Source organism: Ambystoma mexicanum, chromosome 4q (genome assembly GCF_040938575.1).
Source record: "Ambystoma mexicanum isolate Mex_15411 chromosome 4q, UKY_AmexF1_1, whole genome shotgun sequence".
NCBI classification, from domain to species: domain Eukaryota; kingdom Metazoa; phylum Chordata; class Amphibia; order Caudata; family Ambystomatidae; genus Ambystoma; species Ambystoma mexicanum.
Window position 1 is genome coordinate 476,867,938 of NC_090928.1, and position 26,038 is coordinate 476,893,975.

Below are 26,038 nucleotides of genomic sequence, written 5' to 3' on the forward strand. Positions count from 1 at the left end.
CCTGGCCACCTGGATGACAGATCTCCAGGGACTAGCAAGTGAGACACCTTCAGGTTTCTCAAAGCAGTTAATCCGGCTTTTCCCAGTGCTCACATGACTGTGTAAAGATGAACTTCTCAAGTTTTACTGTGTATCCCAATGTTGCCTATATAGGCTCTGCAAAAGTCAGAGTACGGTTGTCGATTTGAATCCATTAATCTCTGAAATAGTGCAGGAGCCCCATGTAGACCAAATGGAAATACTTTAAATTGAAACAAACCTATAAGGGGTAGCAAAGGCAGTTTTTTCTTTGTGAGGTCCATATAACGGAACCTGCCAATAGACTTTCGTGAGCTCTATAATAGAGAGGTAGACAGCATTAGCCTGCCGGTCAATAAGATTGTCAATACGTGGCATTGGGCAAGCGTTGAAGGCAGATATGGCATTTACCTTTCTAAAGTCGGTACAAAACCTCCAGCTCCCATCAGGTTTTGCCACCAACATGATGGGGGAGGACCAGGGGCTAATAGATGGTTCAATAATGTTAGCCTTAATAATCTGCTTGACTTTATGGATGATGCTTTCTTTGCAGGACTCAGGTAATCAGTGAGGTTTTAAATGTACCACTTTGCCTTCTGGAGTGCCTATGTGATGATAAATGTCCTTCACTCTTCCTGGCTCTTCTCGAAATCCGTCATTAAATTGCTGTATGCGATCATACAGATCTTGCTTTTGGTTTGGTTGTTACTAAGTTCAGGGTGAAATAGGGCTGTGTTATCTGAATCCTCTGGTAACAACAGGACAAAATGGTGGCATCAGACTCTGAAGGATTTTCCCTCCGCTTTTAAAAGATTAATGTTTTTTAGGCGGCAATAAGGTTGGGACATTTTATGGTTGCACCGTCCCATTAGTTCTCTAACACCTAATATGGTCCATGCCAGTTGAATATTAGTTTGTTCTCAGAAGTGGTTAATAATACATATACCTTTTGGCTTACTGAAAAAGATCTCAAAGAAACCTTTGTGTCATAGGAGGCTTCCTGCTGTTCTTGTGCCTTGGCCATATGGGATTGTACCAAAGATCTAACTACTGTCATGGGTTGTTTAAGCTGGTTTGCAGTTTGGGAGAGTGGTATTGGGGCTTCTTCTCTTTCTTCCCAGTTTCTCTCAACATATCTAGGAAATCCTGGGGTTCCCGTCCATAAGGTAATTCGAAAAAGGGAGAATCCTGTAGAAACCCGAGGTGTATTCCTAACTGCAAATAAAACCTGCTGTCATGACCCACAGGACGCGCCCCTTTTGTTCTTCCTGGTCCTTATCGCAATGGGCCTTGCATTCCCTGACACTCCCAACATGGCCGTCCAGCGTGACACGCCTTCTGCGGTCTATACGTTGGACGTAACGTATTCTACTAATAGACCGCACCCACGCGGCTCTGCGTGTCTCAATGCTATTGCCAAGTAGCGATCAGACGTGTGCTCTGTAGTTCGCTGTATTGCTTTCCTGGTTCCTAGCTCTTCTACTTCCATTCCTTGCCCCTTTCCCTTTCCTCTTGCTTCCAGGACTCGTGCGCCATCAGCACGTCTTCTTCGTTTCCCGGATCCCCGGATTGCTGCATCCTGGAATCTTAAACGCACGCTGGAGTCGGAAGAGACTCGCTCAGCCTTATTCAAGTCCAGGTCTGTCTGCAAGAAGACGCTGCCCACGGAGTCCAGCAAGGATCGGTCTCAGGTGAGAAGGGGGGAACTCCGTGACAGTTTGAGACGCCTACCGACCGAACTCAAAGTCAACATGGAGGCGGCCGTCCAGGACCTGATGCGAGGTATGCAAGAATTAACCACTGAGGTGCAGAATTTAAAGGCGGAAAACGCTGCTCTCAAGCAATTAGTTCTATCCCGTGATTCAGCCGCAAAAGAAACTGTGTTACTGGGCGGCATTGTTGACAAATACGATGGGTCGGCAAAAACCCTTCGTGGATTCCTGGACTCATGTTTGGTTCACTTTACATTTAAGCCCTATTACTTTTCCACTCCCAGGGCTAAGGTGGGTTTCATAATCTCTCACCTTTCCGGAAATGCTTTAACCTGGACTACACCCCTAGTTAACTCTGGCAACGCTCTCCTAGATGACTACGATGGTTTCATACGGGCCCTAAAGACCATGTTTGATCGTCCAGAGCAGGTCTTTAGTGCCCAGGAACACCTCTTAGACTTTCAGCAGGGATCCTAGGTTGTGCTCACGTATGTAACCCGATTCAAGCAATTGGTCAAGGAAGCTGATTGGTCTCCGGAGGCAAGTTTTACCCTTTTCAGGAGAGGACTAAATGAGGAGATTAAAGATGAGTTGGCCAGAGTGGCCGGACCCAAACTCATTCCAAGCTCTTATGGACCTTGCCATGCAAATAGACTTTCGCATCCAGGAAAGGAAGGCAGAGAAGAAAAAATCTAGAGGAAACCCTCCGAAGGTGTCCTTTGAGAGTACCTCTTAATCTGACACAAACCCAGGATCAGTCACTGAACCAGAACCCATGCAGATAGGAGCCTTCCGTGGACCCATATCCCCGCAAGAAAGGATGAGAAGAATTAATACAGGGTTGTGCATGCATTGTGCCTCAGACAAACACTTGGTTAGAGAATGCCCTCTGGCCCCTCCTCGGCGTTCGGGAAACGCCAACTCCCGAACCTAGATGGAGCAGGGCTTCGGGAGAGAGATGTTTGCTCCACATCAATACCATCCTTGAACTCTCCTGGACAAAACAATCTAGTGATACTACAGGCCTTCCTATCAACCTCAGTGAATAAGACCTATCCTGTTTTGGCCTTAGTAGACTGCGGGGCTATGGGAACATTCATTGATCAAGATTGGGTTTTTAGTCACCACATCCCATACGAAACACGAAGCATCATGCAGCCGGTGGAACCGATCGACGGAAGACCCCTCACTTCGGGGCCCATAAGCCTGCAGACCAAAGAGATCCAGCTTTCAATTAACCACCACCAAGAGCGGATTCGATTCGACATTATCAAGTCAGCTCATTACCCCATGGTACTGGGCATGCCCTGGTTACAGAAACACAATCCGTATATCAATTGGTCAGCAGGATCACTATTCCTCGACTCAGAGTTTTGTATGTCTCACTGTCTAATCCTGGATCCCTCCTTCACCCCTTCCAAAGAACCACCAATAGACCATCAAGCACCTCTCATGGTTTCCAATATTGTGCAGGTTTCTAAGGCCTATCAGGGATTTGTTGATGAGTTCTCAACTGCCATAGTCCAGGCCTTACCCCCTCACAGGCCTGAAGACTGCGCCATAGACAAAGATCCCTCAGCAGTGATTCCCTTTGGCAGGATGTTCATCCTTTCCGAACCTGAGAAAAAGGCCCTCCGAGAATACTTGGATACCAACCTTGAGAATGGCACCATAAGACCTTCAAAATCTCCAGCCGGAGCTTCATTGTTCTTTGTTCCTAAGAAGGACACTAAGGAACTCAGACGCTGCCTCGATTATCGTGGATTAAATCAATGCACCCTCAAGGACCGGTACTCTTTACCCTTAATCTTGGATATCCTGGAAGCGGTCAGAGGCGCTGTGATTTTCACGAAACTGGACCTCCGGGGTGCCTATCATTTGATTCGTATCCGGGAAGGAGACGAATGGAAAACAGCATTCAGAACACCCTTTGGTCACTTAATATCTGGTCATGCCCTTTGGATTAGCTAATGCCCCAGCAGTCTTTCAAAGTTTTATGGACGGGGTGTTCTCTGACATGCTATTCCTCTTCGTCATTGTCTACCTGGACGACATTTTGATCTACTCCAAGGACCTTCTAAAGCATGAAGAGCATGTAAAGGCAGTACCACAACGACTCCGTGAACATAAACTCTTGGCCAAACCCGAGAAATGTCTGTTTCACATTGCTTCTGTTCATTACCTAGGATTTATCCTTCCTCCAGAGGGAATTGGCATGGACCCTTCAAAGGTAAAGGCTATATTATCCTGGCCTGCTCCCACATCCGTGAAACAAGTTCAATCCTTCCTGGGGCTTGCCAATTTCTACCGGAAGTTTATACCCACCTTCTCTGAGATTGTTCAAACGATTGTTGCTCTTCTGAAGAAAGACACCCCCTTTGTCTGGTCTATTCCACAAGATAAGGCATTCCAACTCTTGAAGACAAGATTTACTCAAGCCCCCATTCTGGCCCAACCCGACATTGATCGATCATTCCTTGTGGAAACGGATGCCTCCAACTACGCCATTGGAGCGGTGTTGAAGCAAGAATTTGAGGAAAAACTAGAACACCCCATTGCTTACCTTTCATGAACCCTGACTCCCAGTGAGACACACTACTCCGTCCTGGAAAAAGAACTTTTAGCCATCCCCCAAGCCTTCACTGAGTGGCGACATCTACACCTGGGAGCTAGATATCCACTCCAGGTCCGCACGGACCACCGAAATCTTCAAATTCTACAGTCATTAGAGTGTCGGAACAGCCGTCAGGCTTGTTGGGCCTTCTTCTTTGCCCAGTACCAGTTCCACATCACTCATGTTCCTGGATCACAAAACTTGATTGCTGATGCCTTATCTCGACGGCCTGACTATGAAACTACCGAAGATGAGGCCTATCCTAAGATGTTTCCCCACATGATTTTTGTAGCTCAAGCAGTCAATCTCCTGGAAGAAATCCGAGTACAAACCCAATCCTCTGAACTCTGGAAGAATATTTCAAGAAAGAATCAATGGAACCTGAGAGTCAAGGTAGGATATTTGTTCAAGGACAACGCTCTGCTCATTCCTACACAAAAATTACAACAAAGGATAATAAACCTCTGTCATGATACCCTTCACTCCGGACATCGTGGCATCACCAACACCTTCCACCTCATACAAAGACAATTTTGGTGGCCTAAAATGAAGACTGACGTACAACTATACGTCCGAGCCTGTGCAATCTGTAGTCAGAATAAACATGACAACAAGAGGGCGGCGGGTCTTCTGCTACAACCTGCACTGCCAACAAGGCCATGGGAATTTATCGCAACAGACTTCATTGTGGAATTACCGCCTTCCAGAGGGTACACCACCATCATGGTCACCATTGACTTGTTCACTCATATGGCTCATTTCACACCCCTCAGTAAGCTACCATCCTCATCTGAACTGGCTGGAATCTTCCTGGAGCACATATTCCGCCTTCATGGACTTCCTTCCAAGATAATTTCCGATCGAGGACCTCAATACGTCTCACAATTCTGGAAACACCTATGTCAAATATTAGGAATCCAACGCACTCTTTCATCAGGTTATCACCCTCAAACCAACGGGGCCACAGAACGTGCTAATCAGACTCTGGAACAATATCTTTGATGTTTTGCCACTAAGGTTCAGGATGACTGGTCGCTCCTGATACCCGTGGCTGAATTCGCCTATAACAATTCTGATCATTCAGCAGTTAAGACCAGTCCCTTTTATTGCAGCCAAGGATTCCATCCATCAGTTGTGCCCTCAGTTCTTCCACAACCCACACTGGTGCCTACTGTCGACTGCTGAATTGAAACACTCATCAACATACATAAGGAGATCAAAGAGCACTTAGAGAAGGCCAGAACACAGACCAAGAGATATGCGGATTCCAAAAGAAGACCCGAGCCTTCTTATTCAGTTGGAGATCAAGTTTGGTTGTCCTCGAAATTACTACCCTGACATCTACGGCCAAACAAATTGGCCCCCCGGTATTATTGTCCGTTTTCCATCAAGGAAATTATAAACCCAGCCTCATACTGGCTCAAGCTACCAGAATCTTGGAAAAAGATTCACCCAGTTTTTCACACCTCCTTATTAAAACCTTACATTCAATCCTCCCGGAAATCCTGCAGACCCACTCCTGTGGTGGTGGACAATCAACTGGAATATGAAGTGTCTAATATGATAATGCGACTCCAGGTATAAACGGGGTCAGCTTCAATACCTGGTTGAATAGAAAGGATATCCCCCCAGTGAAAGAACTTGGGAACCACTTTCTAATCTGAATACCCCTCGACTGCTCAGAAGATACCACCTCATACACCCAGGCAAACCTGGAGGAACAGTTTTTCGGAGGAGGCATGCTGTCATGACCCAGAGCATGCACCCCTTTTGGTCTTCCTGGTCCTTATCGCAACGGGCCTTGCATTCCCTGATGCTCCCAACATGGCCGTCCAGCGTGACACGCCTTCCGCGGTCTATACATTGGACGTAACCTGTTCTACTAATAGACCGCACCCCTGCGGCTCCACACGTCTCAATGCTAAGTAGCGATCAGACGTGTGCTCCGTAATTCGCTGTATTGCTTTCCTGGTTCCTAGCTTTTCTACTTCCATTCCTTGCCCCTTTCCCTTTCCTCTTGCTTCCTGGACTCGTGCGCCATCAGCACGTCTTCTTCGTTTCCCGGATCCCCGGATTGCTGCATCCCGGAATCTTAAATGCACACTGGAGTCGGAAGAGACTCGCTCAGCCTTATTCAAGTCCAGGTCTGTAGGCAAGAAGACACCGCCCACGGAGTCCAGCAAGGATCGGTCTCAGGTGAGAAGGGGGGAATCTGTGACACCTACGGAATCATCTGATCCCAGTTCCCGCCATCCTGTTCCACTAACTTCCACAATATGGTCTTCAGTGTCTTATTAAATCTTTCTGCAAGGCCATCTGTCTGTGGGCGATATGCTGATGTTCTTAAAGTGGTAATATGCTTATTTGTGACGTTGACCCTAAGGGGAATGCAGTTGGGGCCTCTAAGTAGGTCACTTTGTATTCCTGGCCTAGCAGCACACATAAGTGGCACTTGATAACATTCCCTGTGGTCTAGAGTAGGGGGAGATAAAGGGATACTTCCCTTAAGAGCATGCCTTTGTCTTATTTATTCCACGGGCTCTATGAACATCCATGCAGAAAATTCATCAGGGGATGGAAAATCTTGAGCCTGTATATTTGTGGAGGACACTCAATCCAAGTGTCAAGAAATGTACATATTATTCCTCAGTCCAGGATATGCAATCTTGGATTGATTATATCCTAACTGTGGTGGGAATGCTGCATAGGACCAAGGATGTACTGCTCTTCCCAGGACGCTTTCAGATCACTCTTCACTTTGATGCGGATGTGTTCGTACATCTACTTTGGCACTTTAAATCTCGAGCACTATTAGATATAGCGTGCAAGAGCGATGTTGGGGCGATCGACACCTTCTCTGATACCAATACGGACTCAGTCCCTCTGATGTCTACTATTTGGGAGACATTCAAAGTCTACCTCTGCAGCTGTTGCATAGGGATTGAGAATGGTGTACTTAAGACAATAAGGAGAAGCTTGACAGAGCTTGAGGTGGACATCAATCAACATGAAGTGGGCCATTCTGACAGCAATGATTTATTATTACTCATCAAAGCCAAGTTCGATCAGTTCCGATAATTTTCAGATCAAGAGGTAAAATGTATCTCTTCTCCACTTCAGGCTTGTAAATATGGAAAGGACGGAAGGCCTGATCGTCTCCTGGCAAAGTTGTTGAATTCTGAACAGAGACCCACACATATAATAACTATAATGAATCACACAGGGACTCTCATGTCAGAACCGGCCAACATAGTGAATACGATTTACATACACTATGAGAAACTTGATGCCAGGCAAGATATGCAAATTCCTGTCGAGTTACAAGCATTCCTGTGGGATATACCGATGTGTAATGAGAGTGCCTTGTAACTCCTAAATGCCCCCAACAACACATATAATGAAGGCCATTGTTCATCTCCCCACCTCCATGGCACCAGGATCGGAGGGCCTTGCAGCTGAAAGTTTGGTCCTAAAGTCTGCTAACGGTATGGCAAGAGGCTTTACGGTTGGAATCTCTTGCTCCCACTATGTGGGAATCCTTGACTACATTGATTTTGAAGGATTCCGCTGACTGTGCCTCTTACAGGTCCATATTGCTAATAATCTATATACTAAGATCTTCGCAAAGATTCTAGCCAACCGCCTGATGTCACAAATATCATTATTGATCCATCTTTCTCAATCTGGACTTATGCCAGGTCAGTCAACGACGCTGAATGTGAGGTGCTTATTTGCGACGTTGACCCTAAGGTGCATGCAGTTGGGGCCCAATTGAAAACTGAAAAAGCATATGAAGATGTATCATGGGATTCCCTTTTTGCAACACTGAAAAGGGTAGCGGTTTGCGGCTACTTTTTATATTGTATAAAACTCCTTTATGCAGAATACAAAGTAAATGCTCGGACCCATTCCAAATGGGTAGAGGGACTAAGCAGGGGTGTCTCCGATTACCCATGTTATTTGCCATAGCGATTGAGCCACTGCAATTAAAATTATGTTCTCACATAGGATGCAAGGCCTTGCTCTAGAGGCCAGAGTGATATTGTACAGTATATCAAGGAACCCGAAACCAAGCTTTCCCCACCTACACAGAAGATGGTTTGATTTGGAAACTTTTAAGGTCTGAAAATCAATTGGTCTAAGTCGATTCGGTTTCCCCAAACCAACAAGACTCCTAAACCCCAAGATATAGGCTCCTGTATATGGGAACAGGAAACAGTAAAGTATCTTGGAATTCTGATTAGAGAACACACCTACCTCATACATAAAAACCACTACTCTTACTTGCAACTCCTGCAGTGAAAAGTTGAAACATGGTCTACGCTCCCACTTTCCACTTGTAGTAGGATAGCCATTGCCAAAATGGTTATAGTCCCTTGGCTCCTTTATATGTTCCAAAATGTTCCTGTCTGGCCGGGAGCCAAGTTTTTCAGATACGTTTTTCAGACAACTACGCTACCTCCTCCTGAGCCTGGCTTGGCATCCGAAATCTCCACAGATCAAATGGGAAATGATGACCTGACCTAACGATTGGTGGGTGGGGTGAGGTTGGGGTCGGAGGGGTCTCTGCGCACCAGACATGGAGCTGTACTTTCTGGCATAGCAAGCTCACTTTACGTTGTATTGGATGCTGGGATCTCTATCGTTTCCTCAGGCCAGAATAGAGAAAATGTTCCATATTCACTGCAGGCATCCCTACTAGTCCGAGCCCTGTGGATACATGCAAATCCGATCTGGTAAATTGCACAGTCAGTGCTTGGAGAAAACTGTACAAACAGTTACAGATTCAGTTTCCATATATACGTGAACTGGGTCTAAGGGGCATAAGGGAACTGGTTCCAAAATGTGATAAATCCATTATCAAAATCTGGTCTGGACTAGGTGTGGGTTTCATGTAGGATATGTATCGGGAGGGCAAATTTGTTTCTAGGGAACAGTTCAATAGTTAACAGGGTATGGCTTCTGGCAAATTTTTCAGTACCTCAGGTTGAGAATGACTTTCAGAGCATGGTCCCACAATTTCCAAAGGAACCGCTAATAAATACCATATTACATTATATTTTGAACTCTGCAGGCTCCCGTAGAATTGTTTCTACAATCTACCAAATGAGAATCTACACCTTGTGCTACGTCCATAAACAGAACTAAATGGGGGAGGTCTGAAAATGCAAATAGATGATCTGATGTAGGCCTCCGCCTCCCTTTGTCAATATATCCAGAAAGTGGCGCTTAACACTCAATTTAAATTGAATATAAAATCCTTCATCAAGCTTACATGACTCTGGCCCGTCAAATGAAGTTCGATCACACTAACAATGAGCAATGCAGGAAATGTCAGACTCTAGAATTTTCTCTATTTGGGAATCTGTTCTTATGTTGGTGTCCCAAATACTATCCACAGATATTCTTTTGGACCGCCTGTGTTATCTTTTTGGGAAAATGCAGGGGCTACCGAAAACAGATGGTAAATTGTTATCGATTTGTATGATAGTGGCCAAACATTGTATTTTGCTCAATTGAACAAATAACAGTGTTCTCGCAACCCAGAAATGGCTAAGAGACTTGACTTGGATTTGTGATATGAAGCTTACTTATTGTGTTTCAGTACCCCAACACCAATGGCCCAGGAACATTTGGGCCCCATTTGAGCGATTCTTGCGGGAACGGTCCGACAATGGTGGGTCATAGCACTGAAACACAACAATTGATAGCTATTTGAATGTTGGAAGTCTGGAGTGAGTTGGGAGTGCATTCTTGTTTGTCTGTTCTCTATTGGTTTGATGTGTTGGATCTATCCAAAAGCAAATGAATAAAAACCCAGTTGAGCCTATATTGTCAATCGTGATGCTGTACGAAGCAGTCTATCTGAGAAGGTTTTGTATCCTTTTTTCATTTTCTTTGCTTTCTCATTCTTTATTTGAGATGTAATGCACCATAATGTAATGTTATTAATTAAAGGTTCAAAAATAAAATTAAAAAAAGAATGCATTTAACACTTCACAGGAAAGATCAGATCTGAGAACTGGGCCAAAATAAACAGGGTGAAATTATCCTCAGGAGGAGATGGTCATGAAGGAACAGAGACAAAGAGAGACCTTTGACCATATTCTGGACTGCAATCTCACAGTCTTACACAATGTAGCTGCAGAGGTGTGGCAGAGTCAAGAACCAGTCAGTGGATATGTGACATCGGCTGAACTTTCAGCACAGATCTTGAAATGTTATCTGTGTAGAGAGAGCATGGATTTGAAAGCTGCAACAGACACACTCAGCAAGACAACCTGAGTGCAAAACTACATGCTCTGAGGCAAGAGCGACTAAGATGCACCAAATGCTGCACTAGAATTTAACAAAGTCAATTGAGGGCAATGTGGCATAATCACCAGGTAGCCAAACACAAAGTCGTGAAAACAGTAAACAAATACAAGGGGATGGTTAGAATATGAAAAATAACAAATTCAATCTGGGGTTTTAAATACTAGAGTGCCCAACATATGGGAGAACCGAGAAAAAGGACAGCCCGTCTTGGAGAACTATAAAGCCGATGTGAAACCCATCAGTTTGAGGATCCAAGAGAGATGCAGAAGGGATCTCAGTAGCTTCCTTAATACAAGTCATGAGCAGACTGGAAGAGACAAATGGAAGAAGAAACGCCCAAGCACAGGAGAATGCTCTGGAAACCTTGATGAAATTTTGCTCGTGTTGATTATCACATACGCTTCATACACTGCTCTCATCAGCGTTCACTATACAATGTTGCAGCTTGCAACCTTAGCTTCAACAGAGACTGGTCTGGTATCAGTCTCAACGACTCACAGGCTGTGCTGGCGCTGCTTTGTTGTAGGAGCCAAGGACAGTATCATGGTGGCAAGCGATTCTCCTCGCATTGAATATCAGCGCGGGAGAGCCCCGGGAACCACCAACACACAATGCAGGATTCTTTAGCCTGGTTTCCTGGTCTTGCGTTTTCCACTCTCAAAGGTTCCTTAAAGTAACAGATTTCTCGTGGAAGAGGGCAAGGGCACTTCCATCCTTGGGATCCCTTTCAGCTTTACCGTCTTTCACCTTGTATTAAACTGCCATCTTGGAACTGTTGCTTCCTCGTGTGTTTTGCTGTGCTCAGAGTATGCTCTCGTTCTCCGCCTTTTATCCATGTGGGGAAGTGTAATGGAAGTCCGGTGTGTGTAATGGTCCGTAATTGCCTGACCATTGTATTGGGACATGTCAGGTATACGGTTTGGGTGTTAGTCCGTTTTCTCTTATAGCGGGCTGTCCGCGAGAAAGTGTTCGTGTTGGAAAAGGGGTAGGGGGGCTGAGTTCCTAAGTATCCTACTTGGTAGGATGGGGTAAAGGTGTTACAGGGAAAGGGGATACCGCGTCTCACCATCCGGTGTCCCACTCCCACTCCACAAAGGCCCATCACCCAGGTGATTCTCCCACACTGGTCCATCCCCAGGAATTGGATCCAAAAGCGATGGCTGTGTCCTGGCCACCTGGATGACAGATCCCCGGGGACTAGCGGGTGAGACACCTTCAGGTTTCTCACAATAGCCAGTATTACTGTTCCGCTCTTAGGGTGCAAGGGAGAGAATTAAACTGTTTGACTGTGATTTAAAGGGAAGCTTGAGCCACCCGCTTTAGCTCGGCTGCCTTTAGTTAAGAGCAAATGGTGGGCACAGGCTGTCCTGGTGGGTCTGGTGGATTGGGCTTTGGGGATTTTCTGGGAGAGGTAGAGGGGGGTGTATTTGAAAGGTACTTATGGGTGATGGGCATGGTTTTAAATATGATGCGTTCTCGGATATTTATTGGACATTTGTATGGTGCCTATACACAAGTGTTTCCAGGTGCAATAAGACAGATTGGGGGAGGGGAACATAGGAAGAACAACAAAAAAAGGTTATATTGGCCTTGTGGAAATCTGACCGTGCAAGTTGAAGAACAAGGTGGTAAGTGCGGAGTGGGGGGAAGAGGGAGAAGTGCACAAGTGAGGGGCCGTAGGGAGGGGGAGGGCAAGTGCTGGGGGACCAACATGGAAAGTGCTAGGGGGAAAAGGGAGGGGCAAGCAAGGGTAAGTGCGGAGGGCAGGGTGGACCAGGTTGGGCTAGTCTGGGGAAGGGAGCCAAAAGGCAGTACTGGCAAGAGATGCTGGTGGAACTGATATAGGGGTGGTCTGGCCCCTGTATAATTCTGAAGGGCACAGGCCCCCGTCGCAGCGGCAGAGGGAATGTTTGGACGGGAGAGGGAAGGTAGAGGAGAAAAGGAAAGACTTGAGAACTTAAGATCCGGCTCAAGTCTGAGGGGGGGCAGAGAGGCCGTTCCAGAGGGTGGAACCAGCCGAGGAAAGGGATCTAACCTCCTGTTTGGAAAATCATTTGACCTACAGAGAGTTGGAGCGAGGGGACCAAAGGACTCTTGCAGGGAGGTATTTAGGGAGGGAAATCTGGATGTAGAGAGGTCCCAGGCTCCAGACAGCCTTGTGGATGATGCAAAGGGTCTTGAATGTGATCCTTATGGTCAACAGGAGTCAGCAGAGAGATTTTAGGGCTGGAGAGATGCGGTTGCTGGGCTTGAGGGAGGCCAAGGATAAGTCTTGCATTCTTATTCTGAATTAGTTGAAAGGGGCGAAGGGAGGAAAGAGGCAGATTGAGGAAGATCCTGTTGCAGTAGTTCAGCCTAGAAAGAACCAGGGATCTGGAGACGTTGAGCTTCTGGGGCAAGGTGAGGAAAGAAAGAATGCCCCTGAGGAGGTGGAGCTGGAAGTTGGGCTTCTTGGCGAGGTCCGTGATGTGTGGAGAGAAAGAGAGGAGTCAAAGGTGACCCATTAAGGTGTTTTGCCTCACAAGCGGGTGAAGGGAGGGGACCCAAGAAGGCGGGGTGGGGGAAGTTAGGGCAGGCATCTCAATAAGAAGGATCCCAGTCTTACTGGCATTAAGGTAGATATCATTGGCCGAGCACCATGCCTGAATAGCAGTCAGGCAGTCAAGTATGAGAGAGGAGGAGGTAGAGGATGGCAGCTTGAAGGAGAATTGTGTATTGTCTGCTAAACACTGGAAATGAGGGGAGAAGGTGAAGATCAAGTGTGCCAGAGGGGCCAAGTAGATGTTGAAGAGCCATGGCGATAGGATAGAGCCCGGAGGAACGCCACAGGTAGAGAATGAGGTGGAGGAGAAAAAAGGACCGATTTGCACTTGAGAGGGTCTGTTTGAAAGGAAGGAGGTCAACCACGCCAGTGGCCGGTCTGTAATGTCTAGGGTATCATGGAGACGGTTTATGAGGATGGAGCGGTTGACTGTGTCAAAGGCAGAAGACAGATCGAGGAGGATCAGAACAGAGGGTGTGTAGAGTCCAGGTTAGAGAGCAGGTCTTCATGAGTGTTCAGGAGAGCAGTTTCCATGCCTCTGGATGCCCTGAAACCAGACTGGTGGTCATGGAGGCAGCCAGCCAATTCGGTGTGGAGGGTCAGTTGTGGCATGATCAGCTTCTACATGAGTTTTCCAACAAAAGGGATAGAGATAGGGCGCTAGTTAGCCGGGCAGGAAGGGTCTGCAGATGGCGTTTTTTAGGAGAGGGTGCACAAGAGAGTGCTTAAGGGGTTGCAGGAAGGAGCCAGTGGTGAAGGAATGGTTGCAGAGGTTAGCCAAGGCTGGGGCAAGAAAGGTGAGGTTGTCCTTGATGGTTCTGGAGGAGTAGGGGAGCACCTGTTTAGAGGAGACTTTCATACAGCAGACAACTCTAGAAATCTCGTCTGGTGCAATAGAGGAGAAGGAGGAGAATATGGGAGCAGAGGTAGGCCAAGGGAGGCAAGAGAATGGGGGATTAAAATTGGAGCAGAGATCACAGCGGACAGGATATCCAGAGTTTTGGAAGAGAAGTGGGAGGCCAGTGCAGTGCAGAGGACCTGAGAGGGAGGAGGGGGGAGGAGACTGCAGTAGGATTTGCAAGTTCCTTGCAGATTTTAAAAAGTTCAGCCGTGTTATTGGAAGCACTGGAGATGCAGGCTTGGACATGAGCCCTTTTTCGGAGCAGATGTTGAGACGATTGCCTTTGGAGTAGGCGGAAGGCCAGTTTGTCAGAGGATGAGCTAGATGCCTGCCACTTCCGCTCTGCTGCCTTGCACTTGCATTTCAAAGCTGCCAGGTCGGAATCATACCAAGAGATGCATTTGGAGGCAGGCTTCATGAAGATCTGCCTGACAGGGGCAAGGATGTCCAGGATGTTGGAGATGGCGGGATGGAGGTTAGAAAGAACAGAGTCAGAAGGAGTTTCAAAAAAGACGGGGAGGGGTGAAAGAAGAGGCAAATGCAGCAACTGACACACGCCTAATTGGTCGAATGACAGAGGAGACTGGCAGTGCGGGTGTAGGCATTGTCAAGGGACAGGGGGGGTCAAGGTGGGAAGAGCAGAGAGAGTGATCAGACCAGGAGAGAGGGGTAGTAAGAGGGTTGGAGAGGGGGATGTCTGATGAGATGAGAGCATCCAAGGTGTGTCCGGCAGAATGGGTTGGGCCAGAGGGAAGGATAGTGAGGGAAAGAAAGTTGCACAGGTCACAAAAGGGTGCAATAGCACCATCAGGGGAGTTGAGATGAATGTTAAAGTCTTCAAGGAAGTTACGTTTGGGGGAGAAGGCAAGAAGAGGGGAGGACAGGTCTGCCGATTCGGAGAGGGAGGGCCTACATTGTTGTAGGCATCTGCAATGGCCAGACCAGGATTAGTGCCTTTTTAAATGTCTTCCTTCCAGACTTTGTGAGAGAAGGAGGCTAGGTGATGTAGAAGCAATTTGAAAAGATTGGGGAGACACAGAGCAATGTGAGAGCAGAGGGGGGAATAGGAGATTAGAAGGGGAGAGGGATAGAGACACTATGCAACAGTAGAAACTCACAAGGCGGCCAAGCAAACAATAGCAATGGCAAACTGGAATGCCCAGGTTCAAAGATCATTAATAAATTGGAAAAGCAAACCTAAAGTCGAATTTGTCAAAAAGCACTAAAAAGCAGTACAAAATGGAGGATGCACAGTTGGAAAAGTAAACCTAAATTTGAATTTGCCAGAGAACTAAAAAGCAGTACACAAGGGAGGATGCACAGTTAGAAAAGCACACCTGAGAATCAAAATGGAATTTTATTTTTTTATTTTATTTTATATATATTTATTTTAAAGCAGCACACAGATGACAGTTTACAAGCAAACAAAGAACACCTTGTAACCCCTCACGCAGAGGTCCGCCAAGATCAGGCATAAGTTCCACATGCCTGAGCCCCTACTTCACACCCATCTTCCAAGTGCAGGCCACTGTGATTTTCCCGGCCAAGAGAAATCGGGTCAGTAGCTTAGCTCGATTACTGGATCTCTAGTATACTCCTGGGACTGGGCCCCCCAGTAGGATGGGTTTCGATTCGAATGGAAGCGCCACATGGGTATTGTCCTTTATGGTGGCGATGTATTGTGTCCAGAAGGTTCTCACAGTTGAGCATGACCACCACATGTGGAAGTATGGCCCTGGCTATCCACATTGACGCCAGCTGCAGGGGTCTTGGGCCCGGTTGATGCGGTGAAGCCAGAGGGGGGGGGGGTAGTACCAGTGTAGGTGTACCATATGGGAGCATTCTCTGTTGGTGATGAAGAAAGATGAGGAGTGTGTCCGCGCTGAAATGTCCACCCACGTCTGGTCTTCCAGGGGGTGTCCCAGGTCAGCCTCCCATTGCAGCATATATGAGGCCCTTGTGGAAAGAATGTCTTCCTGCAGGGGTTTGTAGAGGGTGTAAGATTTCACATGCGGCAGGAGGTCTTTTAAGGTGAGCTCAAGGGCGTTGGGGGTGCGTATCGCAGCCTGATGGGTTAAGGGGTAAGAGCACCAGTGACGCAGTTGAATGTAGGGGAACAAGTCTGCCTGGGTTAGCCGGAAGGCCGTTTTACGCTGCTCAAATGTGCGAGGCCGGTTGCCCTCAAAATGTTGTCGCAAGGTTTCCAGGCCCCCAGCAATCCAGTTCATAAAGTTCAGCGGGTGGAGCCCTGGGGAGAAAGCCGGGTTATGGAAAATTGGGGAGGAGGGGCTCAGCCCCCTCAGGATGCCCCTATACCTAAGAACCCAGTCCTATGAGCTAAAGGTGTGTTTAGTAGAGGATAGCAACCTCTGCCAGCGTCGGTGCAATGGGGGTGAGATGTGCGAGAGGAAGCGCAGGGGAAGCAATAGGCGGGATTGTTCTGCCTCCACCCACCTTGGGTGCTCAGAGGATACAAGCCATTCCCACAGTTGCGCCAGTTGTGCTGCCACCGGGTATTTGCGCAGGTCAGGGTCTCCCAGCCTGCCTATTTTAGCTCTGCCCATCATTATATGCTGGGAGATCCTCGCCCTTCTATGCTTCCAAATGAACTGGAATGTTTTCCTCTGCAAGTGGAGGAGCGGGGGCAAAGGGATTGTGGTGGGTAAGGAAGAGCAGGCATACAGGAACCTCGGGAGTAGGTTAATTTTACAGGCGGTGATGCGCCTGATAAGTGAGATTTCTTATGACAGCCATAGGTCCAGGTCCTTAAAGAGTGAGGGGAAATTTGCCCGATATACCTCTCCCGGGCTAGCGGGAATTTGGACTCCCAAGTAAGGGATAACTTTTTGGTTCCATTGGACCGGACAGAGGGTTTCAAAGGATTCCCATTCTCCCAGCTCTAAACCTATCCCCAGAGCAATGGATTTGCCAAAGTTAATGGAGAAGCCCGCTACCTTCCCAAATCTATTGATTTCAGCGAGGGCGGGCCTTAACGAGAAGCTAATATCCATGATGCAAGCAGCATGTCGTCAGCGTAAAGAGCTATTTTATGCTGAGAGGGGCTGACCTGGAGGCCCTTGATCTCTGGGTCCCTCCGAATTCTTTGGGCAAAGGGCCCCATAACCAAGGCAAACAGTAGTGGGAATAGGAGGCACCCCATCTTGTTCCACAAGTCAATGGGATAGGGTAAGATAGGGAGCCATTGACCCTAAAAAGGGTCTTTGTAGCTTGATAGTTGGCTAGCACCAGATTTTGAAAGGTCGGCCTGAAGCGAAATGATTCCAGGGTGAGGCGCATAAAGGCTCAATCAACTTCATCAAACGCTTTGGTTGCGTCCAGGGCTAAGAGTGCTAGCTTCTGAGAGTCTTGGGTCGCAATATCGATTAGGTTTAGGACTCTGCGGATGTTGTCCCCTGTTGATCTATTTTTAATGAAGCCAGTCTGGTCCGGGTCGATTATGTCGGGCAGGACGCTCGCCAGACGGTGCCCCAAAATTTTGGAGTAAAATTAGCGCCTATGTTTAAAAGGGAGATGGGTCTGTAAGAGCTATTGTCCTGGGGTCTTTGCTCGGTTTAAGTAGAAGAATAGTAATGGATTCCTGCATGGAAGGGGTGACCGAGCCTGATTCACCAAATGAGTTAAAAAGAGTGACCAAAGGAAGAATCAGTTGGGGGTGAAAGATTTTATAAAAATCTGGCAGAGAATCCGTCAGGGCCCGGGGCTCTAGGCTTAAGGGATTTCATAGCAGCATCAATCTCCTGACCTGAGATCGGGGCCTGGAGGCTCTCACGGTCGGAGTCTTCAAGCTGCGGAAGCGCAGCTTCCCGCAGGTACTCCAACTGTTCCTCCTGGTCTCGCGGTAATGCCGTCATTATGTCGGACATGTGGGTTGCCGCCAGCTGAAGCTTTTCCTGTTCCGCGTATTGGACCTTGCCTTGTCTGTCGCGAAGTCCTATTATTGTGTTTCTCCTCTTTATCTTGGCCAACTTCTCCACCAGCAATTTGTTCGCCTTGTTGTTCCTGGCGTAGTAGCTTTGCTTGGATTTTGCTGTATGTTCTCCACGTAATGGGCTTTCAGTTTTTTCCAGGCAGCTTGTAAGACCCGTTGGGATTTTGGGGACCAGCCTTTGCGTTTATGATTTGCCTCAGCTTTTTGGACCTCCTCCTCGAGGATTAGTGGAGCTTGTCTTTTGCGTCTCTGAAATACCACCCCATGCGCTATTAATTCCCCTCCACTACTGCCTTCATAGCATCCCAGGTGTTGGCTGGTGAGGTATCTACATTCGGGTTTTCCTTGAAAACGTTTTTGATTACTTTGACGATTGCCTCTCTCAGGGGCATTTAATTGAGAATAGGATTATACAGATTCCATTGGTGTTGCATGATAGGACCTGTGTCATGAGCCCAGAGGGCCAAAGTTATTGGAGCGTGGTCGGATAGGATCCTTGATCAGATGGTTACCTCATCGACGTAGGCCAAGATCTGAGGGGAGGCCAATAAAAGGTTGATCCGGGAGAAAGTCCCATTCACATGGGACTAAAAGGAGAAATCCTTCTCGGCGGGATGAAGCACTCTACATGTGTCAACTACATCTAGAGTACGGAGGAGACGAAGGAGTCCGACGGCGAGTTTGAAATCTTCAGGGGTCGGGGGGTGTGATCTGTCCCTTGCAGGATCGGGGACCCCATTGAAGTCTCCCCCAATAATGATTTGGCCTTCAGTGAATGGGAGGAGAGTGTTGCCCAGTGTCTCATAGAATGCGCCTTGTCCGTCTTTCGGTGCATACACTGAGATGCGTGAATACAGCAGAGCCAGCAGGAGGCGTTTTACTGCCACGTAACGGCCTTCAGGGCATCGTCGGGTTTCAAGAACCTGTGGATTCAGCCCCTTAGAGTATCACTGTGCCCCCTTTTTTTGGTGCTGCTGGATGCCAAGACTTGGAGCGGGAAGTGCCTGTTACGCAGACGTGCGAAATCCGCCGGAAGAAGATGCGTCTCCTGTAAGAAGGCCAATGGATTGTCCCCGTCATGTAGTCTTTGCAAAGCGGATTTGCGCTTGGCGGGGGAGTTCAGGCCCCTAATATTGAGCAAGACAAACTTCAGTACCAGATGAGGAGGAGGTGATCACGAGGCCTCTGGGGGTCGGGAGATGGGACCGAAACAAGCGTGAGTCAATCATCTCCTGTGGATTTGGTTAGCATGAGGTCACCTTGTGGCTGGGGTTTTAACATCGACCTGCAACTGGAGGTTGAACCAATAACAGTTCGGGAAGCTGCTTCTTTTGGATGGGCATACCCCATGGCCAACGGGGTCAACCTTGTCCGCTCAGCCAACCGGGCTAAGACAGTTAACGAGGTCTGAAATCCACTCCAAGGGGGCATTGGTGACAACCACCTAGGAGTTGGGCATGGGCCGTCTGAAGCCCTCAGCAATGGATATTTCCTTGTTCCGGAGCTGTTGCATTTGTTAGAGACATACTTTTGACCAAGATGATTGCATCGGGTTAGCGAGAGAGTTGTCTGTTTCACAGCCAGTGTGATCCCTTGAGGGGTCTTTTGCTCCCACAGGGGCTGCAGCATCTTCAAGGTGGCTAATCCTGCATAAGGTTCCGTTATAAGAAAATTGCAAGGCCGATGGGAACAGCCATCGGTAACGGACTTGGTGGTCTTGAAGGAAAAGCATGAGAGGCCAGAGGGCCCTTATCTTCTGTAATGTCAAGAGGGAGATATCCTGGTAGATCTGGAGCGGGGAGCCTTGGAATGTCAGCTCATCCCAAGATCGCCCTATTGCTGAAATGGCTTCTTTGGTGGTGTAAAAGTGTACCCTTGTTATCACGTTGTGGGGAGAGTCTGACTCCACTCCTTGTCGAGGGTGCAGCCTGTGGGTGCGGTCCAGAAGGTTGCATGTGTTAATATTCCCGCAAAGATATTGGCATACAAAAATATCGCCATATTTTGGCAGTGATATTAAGGCATGGAACCTGCGGGGCACACCCTGCATTATTTTTAAACGAGCGCAATCCCCGTTCCCAAAAACCTCAAAAATGATCCCCCCCCAAAATATCACCTATGGCCGTTCCAAACGACCATATATATGGCGATATTTTTGGTGGGGATAATATTACCTGATACCATCCAGCATAAGTTGTGATTTGTCCAGATGTGGTAGCAGAGATTGGAAGAAGTCACTCGCATATTCAGCCAGGTCTTTATCCAGAACCGAGGAGGGAACCCCATGTATCCACAGATTGGTTTCGACAGGCCATATTTTCGAGATCCTCATGTTTGAATTTGAGTATCTCGCTCCTATCTAGAAGCGTCTGGATCAAGCGTTGCCTTGTCTTCCGGGGTTTATTGGGGCGTGAGTTTCCGGGGCTCAGCTTTTCTCCCTTCATCCGCCGAGAGCAACATGGTGGCGATGTCGGAGTTCTTGGTGGGTTTGAGGTGCCTGGTCATTGCCTCAATATTCTGTTGAGGGTCTCCCTTGTGATTTCCGGTAGGGGGGAAGCTGAGGAGGGGGGCAGGCGGGAATCCCGTAACTGTAGTTGCTTGTGCTGGTGGGAAGAGGGCCACCGGGTTTGATATGGCACAATATGGATGATGGCGCTGCACGAGCGCAAACTTGATCCTTGAGCGGCGAAATGTGTGAGCGGGTCAAGTACTTGAGTGAGTGGTAGGGGCACTCAGAGGAGCCTCGTTGCGCTGGCCTTCAAGTGAATGGGAGACTCTCGTAGTGGGAGAGGGTTTAAGCCCATCAGGTCCCGCTGGGGAAGCAGGGTTTGGCAGATGTCGTCAACGAAGTAGGGGTCAGGTTTCTCATCTCCTGCAGGCTTCCTTGGTGCTGGGCTCCCAGGTGCGAGGCCAAAATAAAGGGGCATACAAGCAGGTGCTTCAGGAAGGGTGAGTCAGCTATTTTCCTCTGGATGGGGGGGCAAGGTTACCTCGAATATCAACAAGTGTGGCTTTCAGGTAGGGGTAGAGCCGTGGGCTTGGGTGCGCCAGGTAGTAGATGTGGATCCGGGGGTCACAGGGCCAGTCCGGGGGAATGCAGATATGCCGGGGGCCCCAGCGGCTCCGGGGTGTGATGGTGTTGATCCTTCGTGATGGTCATCCTTCTCGTAAAGCCTGGGTTGATCTTGGAGGGTAGGAGAGCGTGGAGCCAGGCTACGGAGCAAGAGGCTGTCTTTCGCAAGGGACTGCTGACAGAAAACCATCGCCCTCCAGTGGAGCATAGTGTGTCAGGTGGCTGTATTCAGTGGCAGGCTATGCTGCAATTCTTTTCCACGATTGGAATGCGTGGGTACTTTTCCCGTCAAGGTGATTATGGTTCTGGGCAGGCTGAGCGGGGGACTCAATGGGGAGACCTGAGTCTTATGTGTTGAATGAGGTGTCTGTCCGCTAACAGAGGCTGGCAACCTGCACACCGCCCCCCTGCCACCACTCCGCAGAACATTGAGTCCTCTCCGACGAGGACCACAGTCAGAGCTGGACCGCTACCCCACCTGGAGCTGGAGTCCCGTGGGCCGGTACAGAGGGTGCTATTCTTGCCACCAGTGCGGTTTGTCAGCAGGCATGAAGAGTTGTCCACTATGAGGGTTGGCGGAATGGGGAACGCTCAGCTGGCAGCTCTTTCCCTTCGTGAGTCGCTACAGTAGATGTCCGCTAAAACGCTCTGCTAAGATGCCGCGGCAGAGCTTCCTCGGTCCGGTTGCCATCTTGGAAGCTTTGGGCGCTGCCGTTGCAGATTTCACCAGCTCCGTTCAAGGGCTCCGCCAGGCATTATAGGCTAATTTTACCACCCCAGGTGGCCATTTATTTTTCATTTGCAGGACAGCGGGAACAACACTTAATTAGTGTGAGCTAAGGGCTTCACGCGGAGGCCATCAGAGGAGCTGCCACATCGATGGCGCTCCAGGCCACGCCCCAGAACTTTAGATTTTTGAAGCAGGGCCTTAAAATAACAGTACCAAACACCAGAGAGCATTAGTAGGTGGCATAACATGTGTATTACAAATGATGCAGTGAATGGAGGTTATAGTACAGCAGGTGGGAGTGGAGCAGGAAGCAACCAGAAGCATTAAAAATGTCAAAGGGGCTGGGGGTATGGTCAAGGCCAATGCAAAGCAAGTTGCTTACCCGAGCAAATTCAGAGTCAAGATTTTGGTCGTTGGGAAAGGCGTGCAGTGGTCTCAGTCCTTGTGTTTTCATTTTGGAAGAGATTGGCTAGAGGCACCGGGTCGGGGGGCTTGTTCCAGCGCAGGACAGGGCCTGACAGGGGCCTTAGAAGACGGCCTTAAGAGAAGGCCTAGATAGGTGGGCCAGCTCTCGCCTTCCGGCTCACTGATTGGCTGATCTGCATCCTCTAGCCAATCACCCAGCAGCCACAGATGATAGTAGAAGAGGCACTCCGTTGACTGGAAGCACTGCAATGGTGTCGGACATATTTAAGAGAGAAAAAGGCCCTGTAATAAACAGAAATAAGGGTAATCTGACTGCAGCACCGACTCCAAAATGATGTTGGTTGCACACAAATTGATGGAAAAAGCTGAGATTAACAAATTAGGGCCACGTGTGGAGTCGTCGTCAGTGCGCATGAAAAATTGCACAATGTACAACAGCAGAGCACACTGAACTTACCTGGCGATGCTGGGAGGTCCGTTTAAAGATGCCACCTCATGGTCACAGTGAAGAAGGAAGAAGAGCACCTGCAAGCGCAGGCAAGGTAGAGCTGAAATGGAGAAATGAAGCAATAGGCAGCAAGTGTGCTGCTCTTCTGGCTGCAGTGATGTGTTCTTTTTTGGAACGTTAAGAGCTGCTCAAAGGGCATTATTTTGTATGACTTGTACTTTCTGTAGGTTTCTGGCTGAGGTGCCTGCAAAGAGGACGTTATAGTATTCTAGTCTCGAGCCGATGACTGCTCGGGTGATAGTTAAGCAGCCATCTGTGTATAGGGACGGTCTAGAGGCATTTAGTAGTTTGGTAGTATAAGCTGCTGAGGAGGCGATAGCACTAACTTGGCTAGTCATGGAGACAGTGGTGTCGAGGTAGACTCCTAGGCTCTTTACTGATGACGAGACGGGGATCAGGATGTTGTCAATATGGAGGGCGGAGTACTGTTCATTGAGGGTTTTTAGCACTGCTGCGGGTTCAACCAGCAGGATTTCTGTCTTGTCGCCATCCATGTCTGAACCATGGAGTAAGTGTCATTTGCATGGAAACTACTCTCCTGAACATCTGTGAAGATTTGCTCTCCAACCTTGACTCTAACATTCCCTCTGTCCTCATTCTACTCAATCTCTCTTCTGCCTTCAACACCGTCAACCATACCATCCTGCTCAAACGTCTCCGTAACAACCTGGGTATCACCGATCAGGCTGTGGCCTGGCTGACCTCTTTCCTCTCCGATCGACCTTCCCAGGTCCACCTTGGGTCTTTCCTTTCATCGATCTTCCTTTCTACCTACAGTGTTCCCCAGCGGTCTAACCTCTCGCCCTGGCTCTTCAACCAATACCTGGCAACTCTTGCCCACCGCATTGGCATTTTCTGCTCCAATTTCCAGTGCTATGCTGATGACACAACTCATTTTCAGGCTTCCCTCGGTCACCTCCTCTCCTTTTCTCATCTCTGATTACCTATCTGCCATTCAGGATTGGTGTGCCGCCAACGATCTCGGCCTGAATGCCAGAAAGATGGAGATCCTCCTTATCGGCACACTTTCACCCTCCTTTTCCCTCACTCTCTGGCCAGCCTCCCTTGGCCCTCCTCCGACCCCCACCTGCGAGGCTAAGAACCTCAGGGTCATCTTTGATTCAACGCCTTCCTTCTCTGCCCACATCTCTGATGTCTCTAAAAAGTCAAACTTCCTACTGCACCTCCTCCGAGATACTCTGCCTTTCATCTCCTTCTTCCAGAAGCTCACGGTCTCCCGAGCCCTGGTTCTCTCTAGGTGTTGAATCACCCCCTTCAGGCCTCTCCCTGAGTAGAAAAGCTGTGAGCGGTGGTACGTGGTGATACTGCGCCTGTGTGGAGATAAGAGTGTGTGAGTGTGCCAATCTGTGATTGCTGTACCTCTCGAACCCTTCACCCCAAAGTACGGTTTCTGTGAGCATACGCCGGCCCATAAAGCTCACCTGTGAATTATGGAAGATAAGCTCTCTGTCCTGCCACTTCTGGCAGGGACGTGACGAATGGGATCTAGTTCCTTCAATGATCCCTGATAAGGATTATTTCAGACCAGCTGCGACTATGCTTCTCCTTATGATTGGTAAGTCTTTCTTGAGCTCTTGTGATGCTGTTAGTTCTGTTTGTCTTTATATGTTGCTCCTATTTATGCCCGCAATAATGTCTCTCTTCTGTTTTCTTCCCTTAGATGGAAATGCGGCCTCAATGCAGCTGTGAGATGTCTGACGCAACCGGATGGAAGATGGATACTACCGCAATGTTCGACAGCAGGTAAGTGATGGTATAAGGAAAAGCTGCTGCGGTGCCAAGATGAAGATTTTGGCGTTCCAGAAAGTGTAAAGATGAATACTTGGTTCGTCAAAGAGATGTAGAGCTAAGAACAGCTTCCCCCAGTTGGTAAGTATGCTGGCAGGAAGCAGGTTGTCCAGGAAGCAGGATCTCCAAAGGTAAGTCTGACCTCAGGCGACAGTGAGCGTTACGCTGCTTGCAAGTGTACAATAACGCAAAATGTCTGTCTTGAGGATCGGGGCAGCTTATATAGCTGAGATCGTGGGCACGCCCATTAGGGCGGTTTACCTGCCACACCCTGCCACTCCTAGAGAGTGAGCATGTGCGAAGGCAATCCATTAGCAGCCACACCCAAGAATACACTTGGGGCTGCTTAATGGATGGAATGTTCAAGGTTAATGCATCCTGCTTAATGGATGGAATGTTCAGGGTTAATGCATCTGAAGTGCTATGTCCATAATAAAAGCTTTTTGGTGTTAAATGGATGTTCTTGTTTGCTTTTGTTCATGAGCCTGGTTCCAAAGGCGCTAGGACAGTGTCCACCCAGGTCTCCTGTGCATGCAAACCTGCATGCCTGCGCCCAACTTCATGACCATGACAGCACTCCCCCTCTAGGCCCCTGTCAAGGGTGGTTCTCCTCCCAGTCCTGGTTTGGTGGGATTATTGCGATGGAACTGATTAAACGCAGAGCATGGACATGTTCACTGGGTTCCCAAGTTCGGTCTTGAGGTCGGTTAACTTTCCAGTCAATTAGGTAATACAATTTTGATCGAACCACCTTGGAGTCCAGGATGGATTTGACTTCATATTCTGGTTCTCCATCTATTACTTCGGGCTCTGGCGGAGAACTAAGCTGTGTATTGGTCTTCATTGGTTTGAGGAGAGAGACCTGAAATACGGGGTGAATTTTTATGTAAGATGGTAACTCCAATTTCATGGCGACAGGATTGATTATGGACTTTATAGTATAGGGGCCCAGGTATCTTGGGCGGAAAGCTCTTGGCCCCTTCAGGGGAATATATTTGGATGCTAACCACACCTTTTCTCCAATCTGGTAGGCGGAAGCTTCCTTCCGATGTCGATCAGCAAACAGTTTTTGTCTTTCCTTAGCCTTGGTCAGATGCTCTGTCGCCTCCTTAAGAGCCTGAGTGATGGTTTTATGCACGTATTTTATGGCTGACATTTCCAGGGGATCGAGTGGAGCAAATACTGATGTCCTCGGATGTCTTCCGTGCACAGTGTAGAATGGAGTTTGCCCTGTGCTTGTTTGAACTGAATTGTTGTATGCAAACTCAGCTATCCAGAGTATATTTTTCCAAGAATCCTCGGACTGTTGCAACGTTCACCTGAGATAGTGCTCTAAAGTTTGGTTGGTTCGTTCAGTTTGCCCATCAGTTTGAGGGTGATGGCTTGTGGACAAACAGAGATCGATTTTGGCAATCGTACAACACTTTCTCCAAAAGGC

The 26,038-nt window shown here is 48.3% G+C and overlaps 1 protein-coding gene and 1 long non-coding RNA gene across 7 annotated transcripts in view; one reads left to right on the forward strand and one right to left on the reverse strand.

Moving 5' to 3' along the window:
• VRK2 (VRK serine/threonine kinase 2) overlaps nt 1-26,038 on the reverse strand; it is a 711,103-nt gene that overhangs the window by 541,903 nt on the left and 143,162 nt on the right. The window contains exon 1 of one of the 6 annotated variants that reach the window (XM_069608047.1): nt 22,240-22,358. The exons of the other annotated variants lie outside the window; for them this stretch is intronic. Coding sequence (XP_069464148.1) covers nt 22,240-22,311 — 72 coding nt within the window. The 5' untranslated portion in view covers nt 22,312-22,358. Of the gene's footprint in view, nt 1-22,239; nt 22,359-26,038 lie in introns of those variants that run through there. 6 annotated transcript variants of the gene reach the window in all.
• Nucleotides 1-26,038, forward strand: part of LOC138467794 (uncharacterized) — a 328,988-nt gene that overhangs the window by 166,158 nt on the left and 136,792 nt on the right. The gene's annotated exons all lie outside the window — the stretch shown is intronic.